Source organism: Chanodichthys erythropterus, chromosome 3 (assembly GCF_024489055.1).
Source record: "Chanodichthys erythropterus isolate Z2021 chromosome 3, ASM2448905v1, whole genome shotgun sequence".
NCBI lineage: Eukaryota > Metazoa > Chordata > Actinopteri > Cypriniformes > Xenocyprididae > Chanodichthys > Chanodichthys erythropterus.
The window spans coordinates 42,731,570-42,754,734 of NC_090223.1; the positions used below are offsets into that span (position 1 = coordinate 42,731,570).

Sequence of the window (23,165 nt, forward strand, 5' to 3'; positions counted from 1 at the left end):
TCCCGCTCTCATGGTACAGCCCACTCACTGCTCAGCCTTACCAGACACTCAATATAACAAATATAAAGCTCTTTCTGTTTCTATACAAGAACAACTGCTACTTAAACCCGCCCAAAGCGTGGTAAACTACACCCTTTTGCAGTTACTGACTCTTTATTCCCGTTGACTCACAAGACTGATTCATTTCTCAATCATTTGCAGTGCCAATGACGGCCTGGGACAAATATATACCGACCCCCTTATCACAGGCCCATCACAACATTCCCAGTTGTTTAGGTCATTTGTGGGATTTATTTATTTTCACTGCTAGGGTCAAAAAGTTTAGAGAGAAACAATGTAAAAATCAAGTAATTAATGCTTTTGAATAAAAAAAGTAAAAATTTGATTTCAATAAATAAAAGCATGATTAATAAAACTTTATTTAAATAACTATATAATAAAATATTAAAGGATTAGTCCACTTTTAAATAAACTTTTCCTGATAATTTACTCACCCCCATGTCATCCAAGATGTTCATCTTTCTTTCTTCAGTCGAAAAGAAATTAAGGTTTTTGATGAAAACATTCCAGGATTTTTCTCCTTATAGTGGACTTCAATGGAGCCCAAATGGTTTTAATGGCCTCAAAATTAGTTTCAGTGCAGCATCAAATTGTTCAACATGATCCCAGATGAGAAATAAGGTTCTTATCTAGAGAAACTATCGCTCATTTTCTGAAAAAAATTAAAAAATGATATACATTTTAACCATAAATGCTCATCTTGAACTAGCACTCTTCTTCTTCTCTATTTGAACTCCAGCAGTGTAGACACTGCTAAGTGTATTACTGCCCTCCACTGGTCAAAGTTTGAACTAATTGTTATATACTTGCACTAGCATATTGTATATGACGGTTTAGTTCATTTAGAAAATGAGTGATGGTTTCTCTAGATAAGACCCTTATTCCTCTTCTGGTATTGTTTAAAGCCCTTTGAAGCTGCAATGAAACTGACCCTCAACTGTTTGGGCTCCATTGAAGTCCACTATAAGGAGAATAATCCTGGAATGTTTTCATCAAAAACCTTCATTTCTTTTCGACTGAAGAAAGGACATGGACATTTTGAATGACATGGGGGTGAATAAATTATCTGGAAAATTTTGTTTAAAAGTGAACTAATCCTTTAAGGTGAGACACCCCAGATGAATAGGGTAAAAAAATTAACTAACAGATATCACCATACTACCCCAGCTGATTGATTACATATTAAATTAAAAGGTTTTTACAGAGAGAATTTGGGATATCTCTTTTTATCACTCCATAAATCAGAAAATACTATCAACAGCCAGAAAAAAAAACAATTTTCAATATTTTTAGGAATAAAATGTTGCATAAAATCAGGCTTATATATCAACAAATCCCTCAGTAAAAAACCATATAGAAACCATATAGAATATAGATAGGAATAAAACTGTAAAGTTTGGTGTATATAAGTTCTGCTGAAGTGGAGATTTCTGACTCCGAGCAGGAGAAAAAAATCATTTTGAGAAAACGGCCTTTAAAGATATTTACTGTAATTGAAATCTACAGATGCAAATAGATAAAGTGCTATAAAATGTACACTTAAAAGTGTATTTTGTATGTTTTCTTTCCACCAGTCTGAAAAAATCTCAAAATTGACAGGTGCCTGTCTGAAAAAACAGTGTTTTTGCCTGTAGTGTCTCCCCTTAAAATAAACAAAAAAAAATGCATCTATAGTGAGTATTAACACATTTATAATATACAATTTCTTATAGTATAAATTGGGCTTTTATACATGAAAATATATAGCTGACTTTGGTCATGCAATATGTAAACATTTCATTCATTAAAAATATATGACTATGCACATGTTTTACTTTAAAATAATTTTATTTTACACAGTACAATTTATTATGTATACATAAAAAAACATTAATTATACATAAGACAACATTAATTTCATTTACATGTGTATTTTGTATTTTACAAAAACTGCAGGAAATATTGTTCTCACTGGCCCTGAGGACAGGTGACCCGGGTATGACCCGGCTCATGACATATTCCACAGGTTCTCGGCCTTTTGGCATTGGGAGGCTTGTTCGAGGCAGTGCCGGCCTTTTTGTTCCCAGGATGTTTACCACCATTTCCCCCAGAAAAACCTGTGGCTGGAAAAGTGAGAGGAAAAGTAAATTAATTATTAACAACAAAGAAAATATTGAAGAAATTCAGTATTTACATATGTAGCACAATCCAAAACAAAGCCAACTTGAGAGAGGTAGAAACCAAACGAATGACAAAATGTCTCAAATAATGTGTCACCTGATTAGGAGTTTACTGGGATGTTTAAGTAAAATAGTGTTCAAAAGTTTAGGGTTGGTAAAACTGCTTAATGATTTTGATATTGCAAAATATTATCACAATTAAAAACAACTGTTTTCTTTATTAATCTATTTTAAAATGTAATTTATTCCTGTGATGCAAAGCTGAATTTTCAGCATCATTACTCCAGTCTTCAGTGTCACATGATCCTTCAGAAATCATTCTAATATGATGATTTGCTGCTCAAGAAACATTTCTTATAACTATTACAAATGTTGAAAACCGCTATGCTGCTTAAAGGGTTAGTTCACCCAAAAATTGCTCCCTATGCAGGCCTCACTGAGCCATCGGATTTCAACTAAAATATCTTCATTTGTGTTCTGAAGATTAAAAAAGGTGTTACAGGTGTGGAACGGCATGAGGGTGAGTAATAAATGACATTATTTTCATTTTTGGGTGAACTAACCCTTTAACATTATTGTGGAAACTGTCATCCATTTGTTTTGTTTTTTTTTAGTATTTTTTGATGAATATAAAGTTCAAAAGAACAACATTTATTTGAAAAAGAAATTTGTTATAGTTACTTCTGATCCATTTAATATGTCTTTGCTGAATAAAAATATTAATTTCCTTTATTAAAAAAAAAAGGAAATTAATACTGACCCCAAACTTTCAAATGGCAGTCTATGTAAGAATGATCCTGTTCAAGATATTCCAATTATATTTTGCCTATGCATATACAGTATTTTCAGTTCAAAAGCATGATGGACTGCCGTTATACCTGGAGCCACATTTTCGTTTGCCCACTGGAAGAACCCACACTGCTGATCACGTGGTTTCCCACAGGTGTGGAACATTCGGCCCTTGTTTGGCCCATCTTTCATGACAGTCCTGGTAACTGCAGGCTCATTACAGTTACACATGGTTTCACCTTCATCACCTCCAGATCCTCTGTTGTTTTGCCTCTGTTGAGGCATGTTCCCAAAGCTATTTGAAGGCCTGGGAGGTTGAAAATTCTGACTTAGGGGCCCTCTGTTTCCTCCAGGCGCTCCCTGCTCAGTCGGCTGGTCAGCCCACAGGAAGAATTTACAATCCCCTGTGTTACACTTGTAAAACTGACGGCCTTGGTTGGGACCCTCTTTGCGTACAGTGAGAAGAAGGGCATCCTGACCACAGTTACACACAATGGCACCGCCCTGGGCTGAAGCTGGTGGTTGTGCTGCCCGAGGAGGTGGCAGACTGGCAGGGGGGCGGTTGCTATCGGCTCGGGGTCTGGGTGCTGGAGGTCTCACGTTCTCCATCCTGGATGGAGGTGCTGAGCTGATTCTAGGTACATGATGCTGATTTGAACTAGAGCTGTTATTAATCCGAGAGGCAGAATCTGCTTCTCCTCCTCTGAGATATTTTAAGTTCAAGACCTCTCTGAGAGTCTCATCACATCCTCCAATGCAGCCAACAAATTCAAGGGGCATCATAGGTGGCAAACTTCCTCTCTTGAATTTAAACTTCAGCCTGTCAAAGATTTTAGGAATAAAACCAGAGTAAGTATTAAAAAATTAACCCATTAACTTTCTTAATAGGTGGTACTGGTCTTACTGTCTATGGTTTATTAACACAAATTTACACACACACACACACACACACACACACACACACACACACACACACACACACACACACACACACAAACATTAACACTTTAAAAGAAGGTTCAGTTTGTTAAGATTAGTTAATGCCTTATGAATCATGAACTAACAAGTAACAACATTTTTTTCTGCATTTATTAATGTAGGATGGTTAATGTTAATTTATAAATATATTGTTTGTTGTTAATTCATGAATGTTCACAGTCCTCAAAATTGTTTAAAAATGCTAATATACACAACTTGATGAGTTTTAAATGTATTAATATTGATAGAAATGAACCTTAAGTACATGCTGTAAAAATATTACTCAATATTTCATATTAGCTATCACATGAAATAAAGTTAACATATAAATCCTTATTGTAAAGATGTTTTTTTAATCAAAAATACACTACCGTTCAAAACTTTTGGCATCAGTATGATATTTTTAATGTTCTAAAATAAGTCTCTTCCAGACTACATTTATTTGAGCAAAAATACAATAAAAACTGTAATACTGTGAAATATTATTACAATTTAAATGAACTGTCTTTATTAATCTATTTTAAAATGTAATTTATTCCTGTAATCAGAGCTGGATTTTCATCATTACAGTCTTCAGTGTCACATGATCCTTCAGAAATCATTCTAATATGATTATTTTGTGGTCAAGAAACATTTTTTCTTATTAATATCATTGTTGAAAATGTTTTGCTGCTTAATATTTTTGTGGAAACCGTGACTCTTTTTGTTCAGGATTCTTTGATGAATAGAAACTTCAGAAGAACAGCGTTCATTTGAAATAGATTTCTTAACTGTCACTTTTGATCAATTTAATGTGACCTTGCTTATTAAAAGTATTAATTTCTTTTAAAAATAATTATTACTGACCCCAAAGTTTTGAAGGTAGCATAAGTGCTTTGCAATACTAAAATGATTACAAAGCAACGCAAGTACCACAATCCTTACATATGGACCGGATGTGGACGGCACGTCGAACAGATGCTCTCATCTCTGCTGACCTCCAGAACTGTGTCTGGAAACCACACGGCTGCTTTACAAGCTGGATATCCCATACATGAAAGAAGCATCCTGCACAGAGTGAGATAAAAAGGATGATCAGAAGAGGAGTAAACAAACAACAATCCATTTCCATTCCAAATTCAACCTGAAAACCCAAACTGTTCATTTAAACCATGGTGTTGTCTCACCCTGTGCTGTCTTTCTTCTTCTTCAGCACCATGTCACGGTTACACTGAGGACACTTTCGCACAGGTAATGGTATCTCCATCTCTCCTTGCTCCTGTTCGGTAATCTCCTGAGCCGGGCCCAGATAATTGGACAAGGCTTCATCCAATCTGCCCACAATATGACAACAATTAAACTTAATTCAAATTTGTATGTAAAAATGTAATTGCCAGCTGCACAGAGTATAGAAGTAGAGCTGTATATTTGCAGTGTAACCGAAATTGAAATAAGTGGCTCACTTCTTTGCCTTCCTCACGGATTCAATAAAAACAGCTTTGTATTTTGCCACATGATATCTGAGGACAGAAGCCTTGTCCTTCCGGCCCTCTGACACAAGTTTAAGATCCGCCTCCAGCTCCGCTCTCAGGTCTGGTTTAGACATCTCATACCCCATAGAGTTATACCCTGAAACAATGCAACACTCAATTTCACACAAATCAGAGATTAAAGTACCTCTATTATGCTATTTTAAAGGTTCCTAATTTTGTTTCAGGTGACTCCTACAATAGGTTTGCATGCATCCAAGATAAAAAAAAAAAAACATTTAAATTTTCTCATAATATAGTGTTGTCAAAAGTACCGACTTCAGTAACATCAGTAAGATGTCTGTGATTGGCTACAATGATCAATGCTTCAGAAACTTGTTGTAAATAGACATCAGTGATGCTCTTCACTGAGCGCTTGCAAATTCAAAAACCTCTGTGTTCTTTTAAACGCTCCCCTAAACCACTCCTTTCCTACTCTGCTCTGATTGGTCAGATGGCCCAGGCTATTGTGATTGGTCTACAGCTTACAGTCCATGTCAGAAACAAAACACCCATTACCATGCCATCTGAATTTCACCTCTGGAGGCTTCCTTAGTACTTGTAAACACAGTGATGCAAACGTAACAATGGCGTTAATTTTAAAGTATCAATTTGAATCCGAGACGACTTCATTTGGAAGTGCATGCAAAGTGGATTTGCTTTTGCAGCACAAAAAACAGCATCTTCTCGACATGTCGACAACAAGAACCAAACTCTTTCAGGCCTCGGCTACAACAACAGTGTTTGAGGGCCGGTCAAAATAGTAATTTTTCATGGGCAGCCAATGAAAACCATAGGCTGGCATTATGCAAATTTGTTAAAAACATTGGAGCAGGAAGTGTTTCAAACTCATTTCAAAGCTGTTCAAAATCGGTTCTTTCATTGGGAAGACAATAACTCTATTTGTCATAAACTTTGAACTTTGAAACTTTGCAGACATTCACAAACAGCTATATTACACACTACATGAAAGGTAATATCTGAAAAAGCATAATAGGGGCACTTTAAACCATTCTTTACAGATTTCAAGACTACTAAAATTGTATTTATATTGTTACCTTCAACAAGACCCATGCCGAGCTCTCCAGGAAGGAACCTCTGGTCAGCCGTCAGCCCCACGTACATACGACTCTTTATGGTCTCAATGTGTTCAGCATGTGTTGCATCAGTACCTGCGACAACAACTCAAGCTGAGTGTCACATAACTCTATTATTTAAAAACATTTAAGGTACAAAACTTGACAGATAAGTTCCAGTACCAATGCCATGCTTCTCCATGAGCGATATCAAATCGGCCTCTGTCAGAAGCTGTGGTGGACTGGTCTGTCCTTCCACCATCTCAATCGCTGTGGGCTGGAACGTGGTGTCAGGTCTATATAATGGAATTACCTGTGCAAAAAAAGAGGCACAACACCTGTTGAGAAAACAAAACTCAACTCAATATGGTCGGCTGTAAAATGTGTTATGCTTCGAGTAGTAATCACCTTATTGTACCACTTGTCATAAGGGTACACTTCCAGATAATTGCGCGCGATGATTGTCAATCCACTAGCAGAGAATCTCTCTTCAGCTATTTCAATTTCAACCGTCACCTCTTGACCCTGAGCATCTTTGGAGCAACAGGCCAGGAAGTGACGTACAATGAATTCGTATAGCCGCTTTTCATTTCCCTTTAAAAAAAAGAAAAAATAATTAATCATGTAAATCGATAGATAATTGCAGCTCTGGTCCAAACAGAGAGGTTGCTCACCTGTAAACTGTTGGTGTATTTGGTGGGGTGAATAGGGGGATGGGCCTGATCTGATTTGTTTCCATTTCGAGGTGTGGGCCCACCGCTTTCTAAAATGCGCTGAGCAAAATTTCCCCATTCATTATCTTGTGTCTGTTGCTCAACCAGCAGGGTAAGGTTCAGGTTCTGTGGAAACATGTTGGTCTCAGTGCGAGGATAACTGATAAACCTGGAAGGAAACAAACAGGCTGATTTGTGAAGGGTCACAACAGACATGCTATACACCAGTGTTTCTCAGCTCAAGTCCTCAGGACTCACCTACCAGAACGTTTTAGGTGTCTCGCCAATTAAAACACCTGATACAACTCATCAGCTTTGTAGTGTGTTGAATAGGGAAACATCAAAAACCTTCTGGCAGGTGGGAAACACTGCTGTAGACCGCAGACGTGGATGAAATAACCAATAACATACCCTTGAGTGTACAGCTTTTCTGCCGTTTTCATGGTTTCTTTGGCACTTATCCTCAATTTTCTTGAAGCCAGTTTTTCAAGTTCCTGACCAAAAAAAGTAGACATTAATATACATTACATTTTTTTCTCCATGATTCAGTTAATTGCACTTAACTCATGCAATAGCACTAATCATTTGTGGGTCATTCTGGGCACAAGTCACTCGAGAAATTGCACTTTTAAAACAACTTTAGTAGCTAATGACAATTGCGTATATAGTTGTAAAACTATCAAATTTGTTAATATTAATCAACTTGTTTGCTGTACAACAAAATGTACACTACCGTTCAAAAGCTTAGGGTTAAGTAAGGCTTTTTAAAGAAAATTAATACTTAGATTCAGCAAGTAAGCAAAAAATTTATAAAAAAGTGACAGTAAAAAAGTATCCTGAAAAAATGCATCGCAGTTTCCAAACTGTTTACAACACTGATCATGTTTTTTTGAGCTTAAAATCCACATATTAGAATGATTTCTGAAGGATCATGTGACACTGAAGACTGGAGTGATGATGCTAAAAATTCAGCTTTGCATCACAGGAATAAATTATATTTTAAAATAGAAATCAGTTATTTTAAATTGTAATAATAATGGTCATGTGTGGGTGTGATGTTTGGGTGTCCACATACATGAAATTTTATTTTGAAAATCTGTCAAGAGACTCACCACAGTGTCAAGGGGTAAAGGTCGCCATTTGCTTTTTGGTTTACTTGTTACAGATATCACTTTCGCCGTGGGATCCTAAAGAATTAAAAGGATTAAAGCCAAGCACAGAAAACTACTGATGAGAGAATAATGACCTCATAACATTCTTTTAAAACTGATGAAGGAACAATTAAAAAGCAATGTTGTTTTTAAAAATACTTATCAAGGTAAGCAGAAGCACAGACCTCCATGCACATCTGATACAGCACAAGGCAAGCTGTGTGGTTGAAAAGACGATGTCTCTTCCAGTTGAATTCTACCGATTCCTCTTCATTAGGCTCATGGACAACTATCAAACAGAAATTTATAGTAAGCGTATGTGACAAAGCAGTTTGTTCATCAATATTAAATGTGAAGTTGAAATTAAAAAAAATCAGAGTACCTTTGATTTTAAAGAAAGTTTCAGGGACGAAGGCTTGAATTGCTTTAAAACGCTCGACGACAAAGCCAAGGGTTGGGAACTGACAACTGCCATAACTTATGAGCTGATCGGAGAGAGATTCTGGGAATATCTTCTGCAAGCGTAATGTCTGGAACCTGGTAAACGATGCCCCTGAAGGAACATAATGTATATAAGTTAAACACAATACATTGTCTATAAGAAAGTAGTTTGTGATCATGTTCTCTGATATTTTAAAATGCCTACCAATGCGGAGATCAAGCTCCTGTCTCACATCCACAGCATCACTGATGTTGATATTCGGCTCAGTGAGGGTCTCACAGGCTCTTCTTATGGAGTTTGGGGTGATCTCAGAGAACCGTGCACGGAAGACCTGAATGTTTGGCTTCACTAAATTGAAAGATATCACAGTCACTGTGAGATCAAAATAGTTAATTCTTACTTTTAATAGAATACAGCAGCTTTATCCGCGATTCTGTGTACAGCTACAGCACTATTTTTTATTTCATGTGCCCTCGTAATCTTTAATTAATAATCTCTTGCAGCAACATCCCTTTTCTTCTCTGATGACGTGTTTACCGGCACGAGGGCAGGACGACCTGTCACTCACATGACATCACAGCAACAGCAAACGACGACCATGTGATGAGTCCCGCCATACAATTTTTCTTTTTCGAATATGCATCACAAGTCTATCGCAACATCTGCTTCATGCCAACTTTAAATAGAAATATACAGCACCAGTACATGATATACTAAACTTACCTGCTTTGCAGACATCAATGATCTCAAAGCCGATATTCTCTCCTTCTCGGTCACAATCAGTCCAAATGACCAGAGCTTGACACTGTCTTACTTCTCTCTCCAAAGTCCTCTGGATAATGTAAATATACTGTTTTTGCAACAAGCTCATATTCTAAAAATAAACCTAACTGAATGAATGGAAATTAGTACCTTGATCGGTATAAAGTTTTCAGGGCAATACTTTTCCACCTCAGCATCAAACAACAGGACTGGATTACAACTATGCCTGTGAATCAAACCACATGATAAAGTTTATATAAACTATAGTTAGTTATTAGGCTAGTTATCATCCATATGTGTGTGTGTGTGTGTTACCAACATATATATTACCATTTCTGAAAAGGAGCTTTGAATTCAAGACCCAAGAGATGCCCTGATACTGATGTCATGCTTACAGTTACGTTCTGTAAAGAAATAAACACCATGCTTAGCACATAAAGACTAACTTACATGCACAGTTTTTTTCAGTGGTTAACCAAAACAAAACTACTTACTTGGCCAAACAGGTTGTATTCATACTCATATATTTTGTTGTAGACAGAGTAGCCTTCTCTCTGTCAAGAAAACATTCAATAACAATGACGATCATCCCAATAAATAACAGAAACGACTCTTTTGATAAGGTCTGACATTATAGATCAAAATAACACTCACTCTTCTCGACCTCCCATTTGACATGATCTCTGCTATGCCCTTAGCTGCGTCGTTTTTCTCAGCAACACAAAGCACTTTCTTAATCTGAGTGCGTCTGATCATGTTTACAGATATTTGCCTATAAAACTGACTATGAACTGTCACTCTTAGTGATCTATACAAAACGTTCATAACTGTGATCTAGCGGCGCATGATCACAAAACATATTAACAGCAGCTTGCTAACTAGCGTAACGTAAAACCATGACAGTTATAAGCTAACTGAGATAAAACATATCAGTGTCCAACTGAAAGTTTTGAAAATATATCCGCGAAAGTATACACAGCAGTGTGAACACAGCAGATGAATCAACTCTGTAAAAACTTCCAATTCCGGCGCCTGACGAGAATTGTCGTAAAAATACCGTAAAGCAATGTGTTAGAATGCCGTATGGCTGTGTTGTGTATTATTTCCCCCAAAGAAATGTCAAAAACTAAATACAAAAAAATAATTAGTGTAACTCCCAAAGATATAAGAACGTGTCTTAACATATGACACGAATAATGTAATTTCTCCACTCGAAAACCCGTCATAACAAATGCCATTTCTGTGTGTCAAAACCTAGTTACCGTTACTACCTAGGCAGGATATTCGAGCACCGTCCGCTGGCTGCGAACCTCCAAAGTGCTGTCTAGCTAGGGCACTCGCTAGGTCTCGAAACACAGCCGCGCGCTCATCAGGATAGTCACGTGGGAAGGCTACGATCGTTTAAATATGGCTGCTTTCAGAGGATGTCAGTGTAGTGAGCGGCTGGAGCACACTGTAACAGCGGTGATTTCGCCTAGATATACTACATAGATGGCCGATTATAAATAGGTTTATATAAGCAGACCGATGTGTCAGATTTATGGCAGGTGACGTGAAAGGTCTGTCAGGCTGGAGAGCATCGTCTTCAAGCTCATGCATAGCAGATCGTGATCTGGCTCAGTGGACTATAACACAGAGAGAGAGAGAGGATTCCTCAGTGCACAACATGATTTCAAAATGATGTCTATGTGAAATAGTATGCTTTCATCGATGCAGATACTGAACATGGAAGGATATTTCTGCTGATGTCTCTGGATATACTCCGAGAACATGATTGGCTCACCAGATGTGGTGGCTTTTACCAAAGAAGATGACTTTGGGGACTCGTTCTTGGATCCACTGTCACTTCCAGAGGAGTTTTCTGTGCCTTTGTTTACTCATACTGCCAATGCAAATCCATGGACGAAGACATCCTTTGCGAAATTCTCGAAAGATTTCATACTCATCTCTGAGTTTTCGGAGCAGGTTGGTCCACAGCCTTTGCTCACCATTCCCAATGACCCCAAAGTGTGCGGGACATTTGACCTTAACTACTTCTCGCTGCGCATCATGTCTGTGGACTACCAGGCATCTTTTGTCGGACATCCTCCTGGCAGTAACTATCCAAAGCTCAATTTTGTGGAGGACTCAAAAGTCGTCCTGGGTGATTCCAAGGAAGGAGCTTTTGCCTACGTCCATCATCTGACGCTGTACGACTTGGAGGCTCGTGGATTCGTACGGCCCTTTTGCATGGCCTACATTTCCGCAGACGAAAGGAAGATCATGCAGCAGTTCCAAGAACTATCATCCGAGTTTTCCAAGGCATCAGAAATTCTCAAATCAGGAAACAGGAAAGCTTTTGCAAATGAACTGGAAAAGAAACTGAAAGACTTGGAGTACACCAGATTGGTGCTGCACAAAGAGGAGGAGCAGCAGAAAATGAACAATGGCTGTTATTCCACACAAGCTATTGAGAAGGCGAATGAACTAGCAAATATGGAGAAGTCTATCTATGAACACAAAGATCTACTGAGGCAAATCACATCTTATCCTTCGAGAAAAAAGAGAGGTATGGATTTTGTACAGTGCGAGGCTGACACAAGTGTATCAGATGATGCACAAAATAGTAATAATTCCAAAACTGCAGATAAGACTGTGGAATCCGAAAGCGATAGCAGAAAGCCCTCTTACACGCCTCAGCTCATCAAGGCCAAATCTGCAAAGTGCTTTGATAAACGCTTGAAAACATTAGAAGAGCTCTGCGATACCAGCTATTTCCACCAAACTCTAGAGCAGCTAAATGTAATCGAGAAGTCATTCCGAGGAGATCTGTGCTCTATTTATACCAGCCAGATTGACAGGGCTCTTCTGAGCAAACAGAGAGTTACTAGTTTTCTCTTTGAATCCGAATGTGACTGGGAGGACGAAGGAACCTCAAAGAACTTCAATATCACTTCCAACAACCCAACGATCCCCATTCTGAACTTATCCGGTGAGCCGCTGAGTCTTGACTCCTACACCACCTGCATAGATGTAGATCACACTAAGCCAGGCGTGGAGTCTGTGGAAGGGCCTCCTGAATCCAGTACATCTGACATCACGCAGGAAACCTCAGAGGCCGCCGACACGGAGACCAAAGGGAGTTTAAGTAGCGACAAGAGCATCGAGGCTCTTGGAGGTGTTAGTCCTTCCAGTCTACATTACTTTGATGGCCTTGAAAGAAAGTGCAAGGTATCCGTTGCGTCCTCATTTGAAAATACGTCCCATTCTATTGCAGTCCCACGTTGGTCATCCGATGGGAATCTAGTCCCGATGGATGCAGCTTGCTGTATTGGACAGGATGGTTTTGTTTTTGAGGAACCTTTACCTGAGCTCGCCGAGGAGTGTTGTGGCGACACTGTTGTGAACCAAGAACCTCTGTCTCTTTTTCAAGGAGATCCTGCCTTACAGGTAAACTACATCCTCGAAGAGTCAGCCCTCGCAGAGAGCCCCAACACCATGGGACTGACTTTTTCCGATCTAAACACTTGTGTTCTCTCAGAGGATGTGGCAAAAATTAATATCGAAGATGCCTCTGATAGTACAAGCTTCATGAGCGCCTCCACCAGTTCTGACCGAGCGGTGTCTCCATTCACTTATGGCAGTGCGTTGACGCTAAAGCAGAAAAAGAAAGCTGGTCACAGCGCTCTTCGATTCATCAGGCAATATCCATTTGCTCAGCAAGCCATTTTCTGCCTTCTGAGTGGCCGAACGCTTGTTATTTTGGGGGTGGACGAGAGCACCGTGAGGAAGCTGGTCAACGCCCTGTTCGTTTTTGTGCCCAATCTCGGCAAGTATGGTGAAACCATCCAACCGTGGCTTACGACACCATTTCAGCTGACAGACTTGCAGAGATGGAAACTTATTGGATTGCAGAGGTATGTTGAGAAAATGTGACCTGTAGTCAATCAATAACTCTATCATTGTTAGTCAATACTTAATGCTTTAAATCAGTGACCAAAAGTGCAAAGTGATTGATTATTATTTTGACTTCTTCTTTTCTCCAGAGCTGCCTCCCCGACTGGATCCAGCATCCTCCACTCTTTGAATCGATACAGCCGTTACATTGGCATTTTGGATTGTGACAACAAGACCCTCCGGTGTCCACCGTACAGAGGAACACTAATAAGCCATTTGGCGGACCACAGGACTCAGATCAAACGTGGCAGCACCTACTTCCTCCATGTTCAGGGTATGTTGACTCAGCTTACAGCCAAGGCCTTCCTTTACACATTCTGCCATCACATTCACCTTCCCATGGACATCAACGACCAGGGCTCGGTAACATCACGCAGGACTAATTTCTTGTTGCAGCTCGGCTACACTGTGGAGGAGAGTAAAATCGTCCAGTACTTGAGTGAGCTCATCAAGCAGCATTACATTCAGGGCTCCTCCAAGTGGGTCAACCAGTCTTTTTGTTTTAATTACTCCACCAGCTATTTGTACAAAATCTGAATGTGTCCAGTCCACTATCTGTTCATCATTAACCAACCCCGGTTAAAATCAGGAGACCAAACGTATTGAATGTAATCACTTTTTTTTTTTTTTTTTTTTTGTGAATATCCTCATGGCATTCCAGGAAGCAGCTGGTTGAACGTCTGGTGTTATAGATTGTGGTCTGTTTGTTTAGAGTAAAGGTTGCATATTTAAATCTATTGCCAAACCGTTTTCCGTAAAATTGAGAAATTGGTTCCTCATATGGTCCTAAGACCTTACAGAAGCTCTGTAATAATAAAATTAGGACTCAGCAAGATTTCACCATTGTTCAAGCACATGTTTTAAAGAGGGCTCTTTTAAATGTGTTGTTACAGGCTTGTTTTCATTAACGGCTATAGCTACACAGGAACAACAGCAGGAGAGTCTCTAATCACTATTTAATTAATCTGGTCCTGGTAGCCTGTTTAATAATTAATGCTTTTTTGCCTTCATAAGCAATGCAACTGTTGAAAATCACAAGCATAATAACTTGCGTGGCATCAGAAGGGTATTTTACAATACACGTTCTTTTAAGTATGCTGCTGTTTACCATTGACCAACAGCCTTATGAACTGCATTATATGCATTTTAATTAGCAGAAAAATTTGGATCAGTCAGTTATTAGCTTTTTGATTCTTGCATTCTGAGCTTGAGATTTATTAATGCACTAATTGATTATTAATATAGGAAAAACATTCAAATTAGCTCCTTCTGCCCTCTCTAGTGGACAAAATCTGAGGATTTTTTTATATATATAATACAAAGATGAACAAAGGTTACAGACATTGTTAAACAACAATTGCAATTGAGCCAACTGCCCTTTGTGTTTTAATGTAATTGTGTGATAAGGTGTATGAATGTACTGCATGTCACATCGTGGAGAACTGTTACACAATCTTCTGCATGTTTGAAGAACACACAAATGTAACAATGGCAAAATATGGGGGCATTTATAGACATTGTATCTCATGTGTTGTACTATTCAGCTTTTCTAGATATATTTAAAATGGATATAAATTGTTGTCCAAGTTGTGTGCAAGCAACGTCAGCATGAGTAACTGTGTGGATGAAGTGGCACTTGATTCTAATGGCTGTTGCAGTGTTGTGAAATGAACGATAGTGGTGGTTGTTGCCAAAACTACATTGTAATTGTTATTCCCACTACTGCATGATTGCAGTTGTAGTCTAGAATTACAGACCACCGCCGTTTCATCACAAGTGTGTCTTAATATTAAGTTGTTTGGCTGCCCAGTAATTATTGGCCTTTGTAACAATTTGTCAGAGACTGATTTTTCAGCATTTAATTGCAGTCTGTTGAATGTAAATTGAGAATAAGCCATACCATTATACGCACATTATCTTCTAAGAAGGTTTTCTTTTTTCTGGTTTTGAACAAACCTTGTTTGCTGTATCTGTCCAAATCATTCTGTTTTGTTGCTACTGTTCACAAATCTATTTGAAGACAGTATTGTGAGCTTGTCTGGGGTGAGGTGTAATCTTCATGCTAAAATATTAATGGATGTTAAGTCAAGTAAATTGAGGGTCATCTGTGTGCTTTAAGTTGCTGCCCACTGTGAAATTACTCTGCCTTCAATTTCATTAAATTATTTCTGATTTAGCCATGTGCATCACATCCTTATTAAATGCCATTATACACACCCTGTAACAGTTTGTGTATTCAGCAAAAACATACTTTCCTTTAGGTAGTTAAAGGCACATGATTGGTCTCATTCTGAATTTGTAATGACTTACACATGGAAACTTATTATGGCAAATAGTAACAGCGAAAAGTAAATTTTATACTCAATTATCAAGACAGAGGTCCAGTCAGGTTCTCATTTACAATAGGCTTTATTTGCTTTGCATGCACAAATCTATTGTGCCAGTTGGATATTTTCTGTTTCAGTGGTACAGTAAAACTTTCATTACCCAGGTTAATTCACTGAGTTTAACCACAGAAACAAGAAAAACACAAGCAAGAGTACAGAAACCAATCCAATGTGTGTTATCTAAAGACAAATGGATCATTTGAATTATTAATTTAAAAGGGAAATCATGACACTGAAGTGCATGATGAATGTGTTGAACCGCCAAGCGCTATATTCAAGCCTCTGTGCCCGTCAAATCAAAAATCTTTATTTCAGTCATTAATTCAGACAGTAATTATAACTCTGGCAACCCAGGCATTGGGAACTTTCCAGAAAAGTCTTCGACTTCCTTTCGGATTTCGTTTATTTTCAGTTGGTACTTCTCATTTTGGGCCAGTTCCTCTTTAAACTCCTTCAGAGTTGCTTTAGGATTCATGTTTCTTTGTATCTCCAATGTCAACTCGATACCTAAGGGCAGTTACACAATCAATATCTGAGGTAGGTTATAACTTTGTATGATATTCTTTAATATTATTGCTTTAAACGAACTCACCCTGGTGAATGAACTCTGCAACCTTACTGAAATCGTCCTCCAATAGTCCTCGAGATGTAAGAGCGGGAGATCCTAAACGAAGGCCGCTGGGGCGCAAGGCACTTTTATCACCTTCATAAAGAGTTTGGGTGAGGGATCATTGGAAAAAAATGGTTATTCTTGTAGTAAAACATACAAAAAGATGTCAGACAAGATCAAATATATTGTAAAAGAATGGGTCAATTACGCAAGTATTGTTAATGGAGAATTTATAAAGGCACCTGGGCAGGTGTTCTTGTTGCAGGCAATGGCACAAGCCTCCAACACTTTCTCTGCCCTTCCTCCATCAGTACCATTTGAACGTAAATCAACCAAGATGAGATGATTATCAGAGCCACCTAAATTTATAAACGAAAGAACAAGTGAACACAGTTGACCTTCTGTATCCAACTTCTATCACCCTCAGCTAACGGTTTCATCTACCTATAATTTATAAATTCTAAATCTTTACAAGGAACTCACCTGTAACAACTTTGTAGCCCTTTTCCATTAGGGCGGTTGCTAAAGCCTTACAATTTGCCAGAACTTGCAATTGATAGGTCTTGAACTCTGGAGTCAGAGCCTGCTTCAAAGCAACAGCAACCCCTGCACAACACAAAGAAACAAACAAATAAAAAAAATCTGAAAGCAGAATAAGAATGTCAAATCTTAGATTAAGTATGCCAATTTTCAGGAATATTAATAAGTGTAAAATTTAATTAGTAATTATTTTTAAGGAATAACAACAAACAATAAATATTAATGCATATTTACGGTTTAATTTAAATAAGACAAGTTTACTACATTTTAATACATTTATGTATTAAGCATGAACATAGTTTGTACATAGTATAAATTTAATTTGCTTAATTTGGAATTTAAGTCAAGTAATAACTCAGGTTGAATCCAGGGCATAACATAGCACTACACTGGTCATTGTAAGATTACAGTGTCCCTACAAGCTCTCTCCGGGCGAGCACTGACATGACTGTTGATTGGGATGATACAGGGAGGCCAACAAATGAATGGTGCTTTTTGTCAAGTGGTGTTATGGCGTTTATATATAGATAAACACTTGTGCACTCTAGCATCAGATGACTGTACGTATAGTGTTTTCAGCATCTGATTGCATGGTTACTGAACTAAATTAAACAGCAAGCTTAATCAAATGTCAATTAAATCATAAACATCCCTAGTGTAAATGCAAACTTATCTAACCTGTATATTAAAGACATGGAGGACATCAGCTCTTACCTGCAATGGCATGGTTGTGAGGGCCACCCTGCAGTCCAGGAAACACGGCCTGGTTAATCAGACTTTCCAGGTTATACAGGGTCTCTCTGCCTGTCTTTGCATCAACACTACGAACTCCTGAAATTCAAGAGTGTATCATGACCAGTGTTGGGGGTAGCGCATTACAAGTAACGCAAGTTATGTAACCAGATTACTATTTTCAAGTAACAAGTAAAGTAATGCACTACTTTTAAATTTGTAGCAAAATATCGGAGTTACTTTAAAGTTACTTTGTTCTCTCATTTATTGACTGACAGCTCTCTTGTCCCGTGTTGAGAGAAATTGGGAGAAAGTGCAGAGGCATTGTTTTCAATATTACTCAAAATGAATATGATATATAATATGATAATGCATATATTTTATGTATAGGTGTGTATACTGGTGTGAATTTGCCAATTCATTTTACTTCAATATAAGTAATATTGTAATGCATTACATTTAATAGTAACTTTCCCCAAAACTGACGATGACAGCCTAGATTTAGTGTGACAGGTCAGTTCACAATGAACTCACCCTTCCTAAAGAAAATGACTCCTGCCCTGCAGCCCCTCAGGGTCTTATGGGTCGTGGTGGAAACAACATCACAGTATTCAAACGGAGATGGGACGACTCCTGCTGCCACCAGACCACTGATGTGAGCCATGTCTGCCAGAAGATACGCTCCATTCTCATCTGCGATCTTCCTCAGCCGACTGTAGTCCAGGTTACGGGAATAGCAGCTGGTTCCTTAACAATGATACACAGAAACGTTAAAAGTGACGTTTGTCATTTCTTTCAATGTTAAAATACATTGTCCCAACCAGCAACACTGGCTCAACTAATGATGTGAATCTGGGCGGACCGTTTGTCCGACTAATAGCAGAAAAAAGGAATGCTATTATTTTTTGCATGATGTATTGTTGTTGTTGATATATATATAAAAAAATCTCTTAAAATTGTCAGAATAGAAAACAAGGAGAGAAAAAAAAAATGGGTTTTCAAGTAATGTTAAAAATGTGTTGTCCAAAAACTAAAATTATGAATACTTTACATCCTGTAGTTCAAAATGTCCTCAGATTTCATAAGAAACTACGCTGACCTGCAATGATTAGTCTTGGGTGGAAGAGGCGAGCATTTTCCTCAAGTCTGTCATAATCAATATATCCAGTTTCTGGATTTACCTGGAAAACAATGGTAACACTTTAACTAATGGGACCTTATTGTAATGTTAGTTAAAGCTTTAAAGGGATGGTTCACCCAAAAATGAAAATTATTCACCCTCAAGCCACCCTAGGTGTATATGACTATCTTCTTTCAGGCAAACACAATCAGAGATATATTTAAAAATTATAGTCCTCAAAGGTTTATAATGGTAGTGAATGGCTGCTCAGATTTTGATGATAATGCATTTTTTAAAATGCTTCCATCCATTAAAAAAATAAATAAATAAATAAAAAAATGAATCCATACGACTCCAGAGGGTCAAAAAAAGACCTTCTGAAGCAAATCGATGCGTTTGCGTAAGACAAATATCCTTATTTAAAACTTTACGTAGTAAAATAACAAGCTTCCGGCACGACAGCCGTACGCATTTGACGTACGTCCAAAAAGCGCTAACGTCCGTGACATAGTACACAATGCCATGGCGTTCTACACAATGTTCTAGTGAACATGTAGTATGTCATATCATTGTGTACTATGTCATGGAAGTTAGCGCTTTTTGGACGCATGCCGAATGCGTATAGCTGTCGCGCCATAAGCTTGTTATTTTACTTCATAAGGTTTTAAATAAGTATATTTGTGTTACGCAAATGCATCCATTCACTTATAAACCATTATAAACCTTGGAGGACTAAGGATATTTTTAAATATATCTCCAATTGTGTTTGTCTAAAAGAAGATGGTCATATACACCTAGGATGGCTTGAGGGTGAGTAAATCATGGAATAATATTTAATTTTTGGGTGAACTATCCCTTTAACTAATACTAACTATCAATGAGTAATACAGTAATAGTGTTTATTAATCTTTGTATTTTATAAAAATACAACCGTTCATGGTTAGTTGATGTTAGTTCACTTCAATTAAACAATATCAACAGATACAACTTTTGATTTTAATCATGTATTAGTAAATGTTGAAATTAACTGAAGAGTTTAGCACAATGCAAATTCTAATCACAAGGTTACCTTATAAGGCATAGACTCAAAGAAAATGGACGTGGCTGAGATTTTCTTCTTGTCAGTCATGAAGCCGTGGGTGAGATGGCCGCCGTCGGGAAGATCAAGGCCCATGATCCGCCCATGAGGTTCCACGATGGCTGTGTATACAGCAAAGTTCGCAGGTGACCCTGAGGAAAAAAATAAACTTTATTTTGATCAATGTGCGCTTGAGTTAATGTTTCATATGTTACATCATCTCTTATAGCAAGAACAGTCCAGTGACACAGAAACAAGCCTACCAGAGTATGGCTGAACATTCACGCCCCATTTATCCGGGTCGAGGCCGTACACCTTGAGAGCTCTCGCCTGACACAATCGCTCCAGTTCATCAACATGCTCCGTGCCTCCATAATATCTTACAACATTAAACAAACTTTGACATTTAACACAAGCCCATTTTTCAATATGAAAGTGTAAATTATATAATACTTATGTTATTGCTACAACAACATAACAGTACGTAAAATGTCACTGCACAATAGTCACCTCTGACCAGGATAACCCTCAGAGTATTTGTTGTTCATGCAGGAACCAAGAGCCTCCAAAACAGCTCGACTAGTGAAGTTCTCAGAGGCAATGAGCTCTAATCCATACGTCTGCCGCCGCTTCTCCTTCTTTATTATGTCAAATACCTAGTGCAAACAAATATATTAACACTATAGACAGATAGCAATGACACAAGCTGTTTTGATTGAGTTGAGCAATGGGCCAAAGCTGTCGGTCACATGGCAGATCTATATAGCCTAGGAGACTCGATTTCACAATATCACTCATGGTTCACTGCATGCTTTCAAAATAATATAGATTTGGGTATAGTTGTATATATAGTAGTCAACATTTAAAGTAGATCAAAACCTTCTTCTTAGGACAACTTTGATAATTTTTTTTTGGATTCACTCCAAATGTTGACTACTATATAATCACTCACGTACCTCAGGGTCATTTGTGCTCAGAGGTTCCAGCATCATCTGGTTATGAGATTCCCATGTTTTATTATTATGGCCGTTGAGCTGAGCCATGGTTGATCTCTAGAGGAAAATATGTTGTCGTTTAAAGTGAGAAGACTCCCATATGACAAACATACAGTTGCGTCATTAGTAATACAAGCATTAATGCACTTGAGTTTGAGTTCTTAAACTTTAAAGCAGAGTATTTTTGGTTCAAATGCACAGTATGTTTATTGTTCTATAACTACTTAGTCTTGATTAGACTGGTATTAGGGAATCTGCAGTGTAGTGCACACAAGCTGAAGAGTTGTTATTAACTAAAACCTATAACAATAGTTGTCACTAACTGAAATAAAGCAGAAACAAGACAATATTTTACTTTTTTTTTTTAACCTTAAGTACTAAAATTACTCAAACAATGTGAAATAAGTTAGATAGGAATATTTAAAACAGGCAAAAACTGAATGAAAACAGAAAATATAACAATAAAAGCTAAAAAAAAAAAAAAAAAAAAAAAAACTGCTCAGCGGTCAATCAAATGATGTAACTGCAGCTGCCAGTGCAGAGCACGCTTCTGACAGGTTACGAAACAAAACTCTGAGTAGGTTTTCCCATGTCTTGTTACCAACTTTAGGGGTAAAATAAAATTAGGTTCGCAGTTATAGAGCGGCACATAAACCGGAACTACTGCCTTTAGGGTTACATTTTTCCCGCGAAATACATCCTGTAACAAAACGTTACATATCAAGCGTGCAACGTTACCTAATAAAAACGGAGACGATGCGATTCTTTGACATAGAAATGTTATATAGCATCATGTGCACGCGCTCTTTATGCACCTATCTGCACAAGTGTAACAGACTGGCATTCATCGGCCGAGAATGTGGAGCACATGCACAGTCACAAGGTTTTGATTTGATCCACTAAATCACAACTCTGCTTTATGTTACCTAAGCTTTAAACTTAGCTGTGACATACAGTGGAAATGTTCTTCCACTTACCTTAACAAACGTGATGAACGGTGCGTCCCAAATAACTTTCAATGTCAGTTTTCTTTCTTTTAGGTTTCCTCGTGCCAAAGTCCGCGAAATTTGGAGACCAATGAGCACGCTGCGGGGCGTGGCTAGTCGATGACCTCCTGCCCCGCCCACTAATGACTGGCGTGATACAGCCTGCATTGTTGCTTTTTCTTCTTTTGACTTACATTTTGATATCTTAGACTTCATAAATGCTATTGTAATGCTTGAGGAAACTCTGGGAGAGAACAAAGGTAGGGGTTGTGTCCAATATGATAATACCAATAATATGTTTATATAAACCAATAATATGTTTAATAAAATATATATTTGAAGGACCTTTGCAGTGTTTATAATGCACATATACATATACATATATATATATATATATATAAAATTTATATATATATATACACTTATAACGACTTCAAAATGTCAATATAAATACATCAAGTACAAAACTGCACCTTTTAAAACAGTTCAAAACAGTTCCTCAGAAGGGTTCAAGAATACTATTAAAGGATTAGTTCACTTTTTAAAATAAAATTTCGTGATAATTTACTCACCCCCCATGTCATCCAAGATGTTCATGTCTTTCTTCAGTCGAAAAGAAATGAAGGTTTTTGATGAAAACATTCCAGGATTTTCTCCTTATAGTGGACTTCAATGGAGCCCAAACTGTTGAAGGTCAAAATTACAGTTTCAGTGCAGCTTCAAAGGGCTTTAAATGATACCAGACGAGGAATAAGGGTCTTATCTAGAGAAACCATCACTCATTTTCTAAAAAAAATATTTTTTTTACATTTGAACAATGAATGCTCATCTTGAACTAGCTCTCTTCTTCTTCAGTGTAGACACATTGCTAAGTGTATTACTGTCCTCCACAGGTCAAACTTTGAACTAAACTGTTATATACTTGCACTAGCATATTGTATATGACAGTTTAGTTCAAACTTTGACCTGTGGAGGACAGTAAGACACTTAGCAATGTGTCTACACTGAAGAAGAAGAAGAGAGCTAGTTCAAGATGAGCATTTCTGGTTAAAACATATATAATTTTTTTTTTTTTTTTTTTTAGAAAAAGATCCCTCATCTGGGATCACGTAAAAGGCTTTGAAGCTGCACTGAAACTGTAAT

General features: G+C 37.7%; 3 protein-coding genes across 3 annotated transcripts; 1 reads left to right on the forward strand and 2 right to left on the reverse strand.

Annotated features, from left to right (window-relative positions):
• Positions 1-1,964: 1,964 nt before the first annotated feature.
• Positions 1,965-10,472, reverse strand: top3a (DNA topoisomerase III alpha). The gene is made up of 19 exons (XM_067382385.1): positions 10,293-10,472; positions 10,133-10,192; positions 9,969-10,042; positions 9,789-9,864; positions 9,600-9,708; positions 9,081-9,224; positions 8,817-8,987; positions 8,620-8,723; positions 8,396-8,470; positions 7,695-7,777; positions 7,245-7,452; positions 6,979-7,164; positions 6,754-6,883; positions 6,553-6,666; positions 5,429-5,594; positions 5,153-5,299; positions 4,911-5,033; positions 3,098-3,828; positions 1,965-2,162 (listed from the first exon to the last, which is right to left on the reverse strand). Exons 1-19 carry the CDS (start codon positions 10,461-10,463, stop codon positions 2,008-2,010), a joined length of 3,027 nt encoding a protein of 1,008 aa, XP_067238486.1. The 5' UTR covers positions 10,464-10,472; the 3' UTR covers positions 1,965-2,007.
• Positions 10,473-11,254: 782 nt separating this feature from the next.
• Positions 11,255-15,715, forward strand: smcr8a (Smith-Magenis syndrome chromosome region, candidate 8a). The gene is made up of 2 exons (XM_067382387.1): positions 11,255-13,534; positions 13,664-15,715. Exons 1-2 carry the CDS (start codon positions 11,409-11,411, stop codon positions 14,109-14,111), a joined length of 2,574 nt encoding a protein of 857 aa, XP_067238488.1. The 5' UTR covers positions 11,255-11,408; the 3' UTR covers positions 14,112-15,715.
• A 249-nt stretch (positions 15,716-15,964) lies between these two features.
• Positions 15,965-22,205, reverse strand: shmt1 (serine hydroxymethyltransferase 1 (soluble)). The gene is made up of 12 exons (XM_067375772.1): positions 22,014-22,205; positions 20,998-21,093; positions 20,552-20,697; positions 20,305-20,420; positions 20,033-20,193; positions 18,943-19,024; positions 18,378-18,590; positions 17,826-17,942; positions 17,055-17,177; positions 16,814-16,930; positions 16,554-16,664; positions 15,965-16,468 (listed from the first exon to the last, which is right to left on the reverse strand). The coding sequence occupies exons 1-12, from the start codon at positions 22,188-22,190 to the stop codon at positions 16,296-16,298; spliced, it is 1,632 nt and encodes a 543-aa protein (XP_067231873.1). The 5' UTR covers positions 22,191-22,205; the 3' UTR covers positions 15,965-16,295.
• Positions 22,206-23,165: the final 960 nt, after the last annotated feature.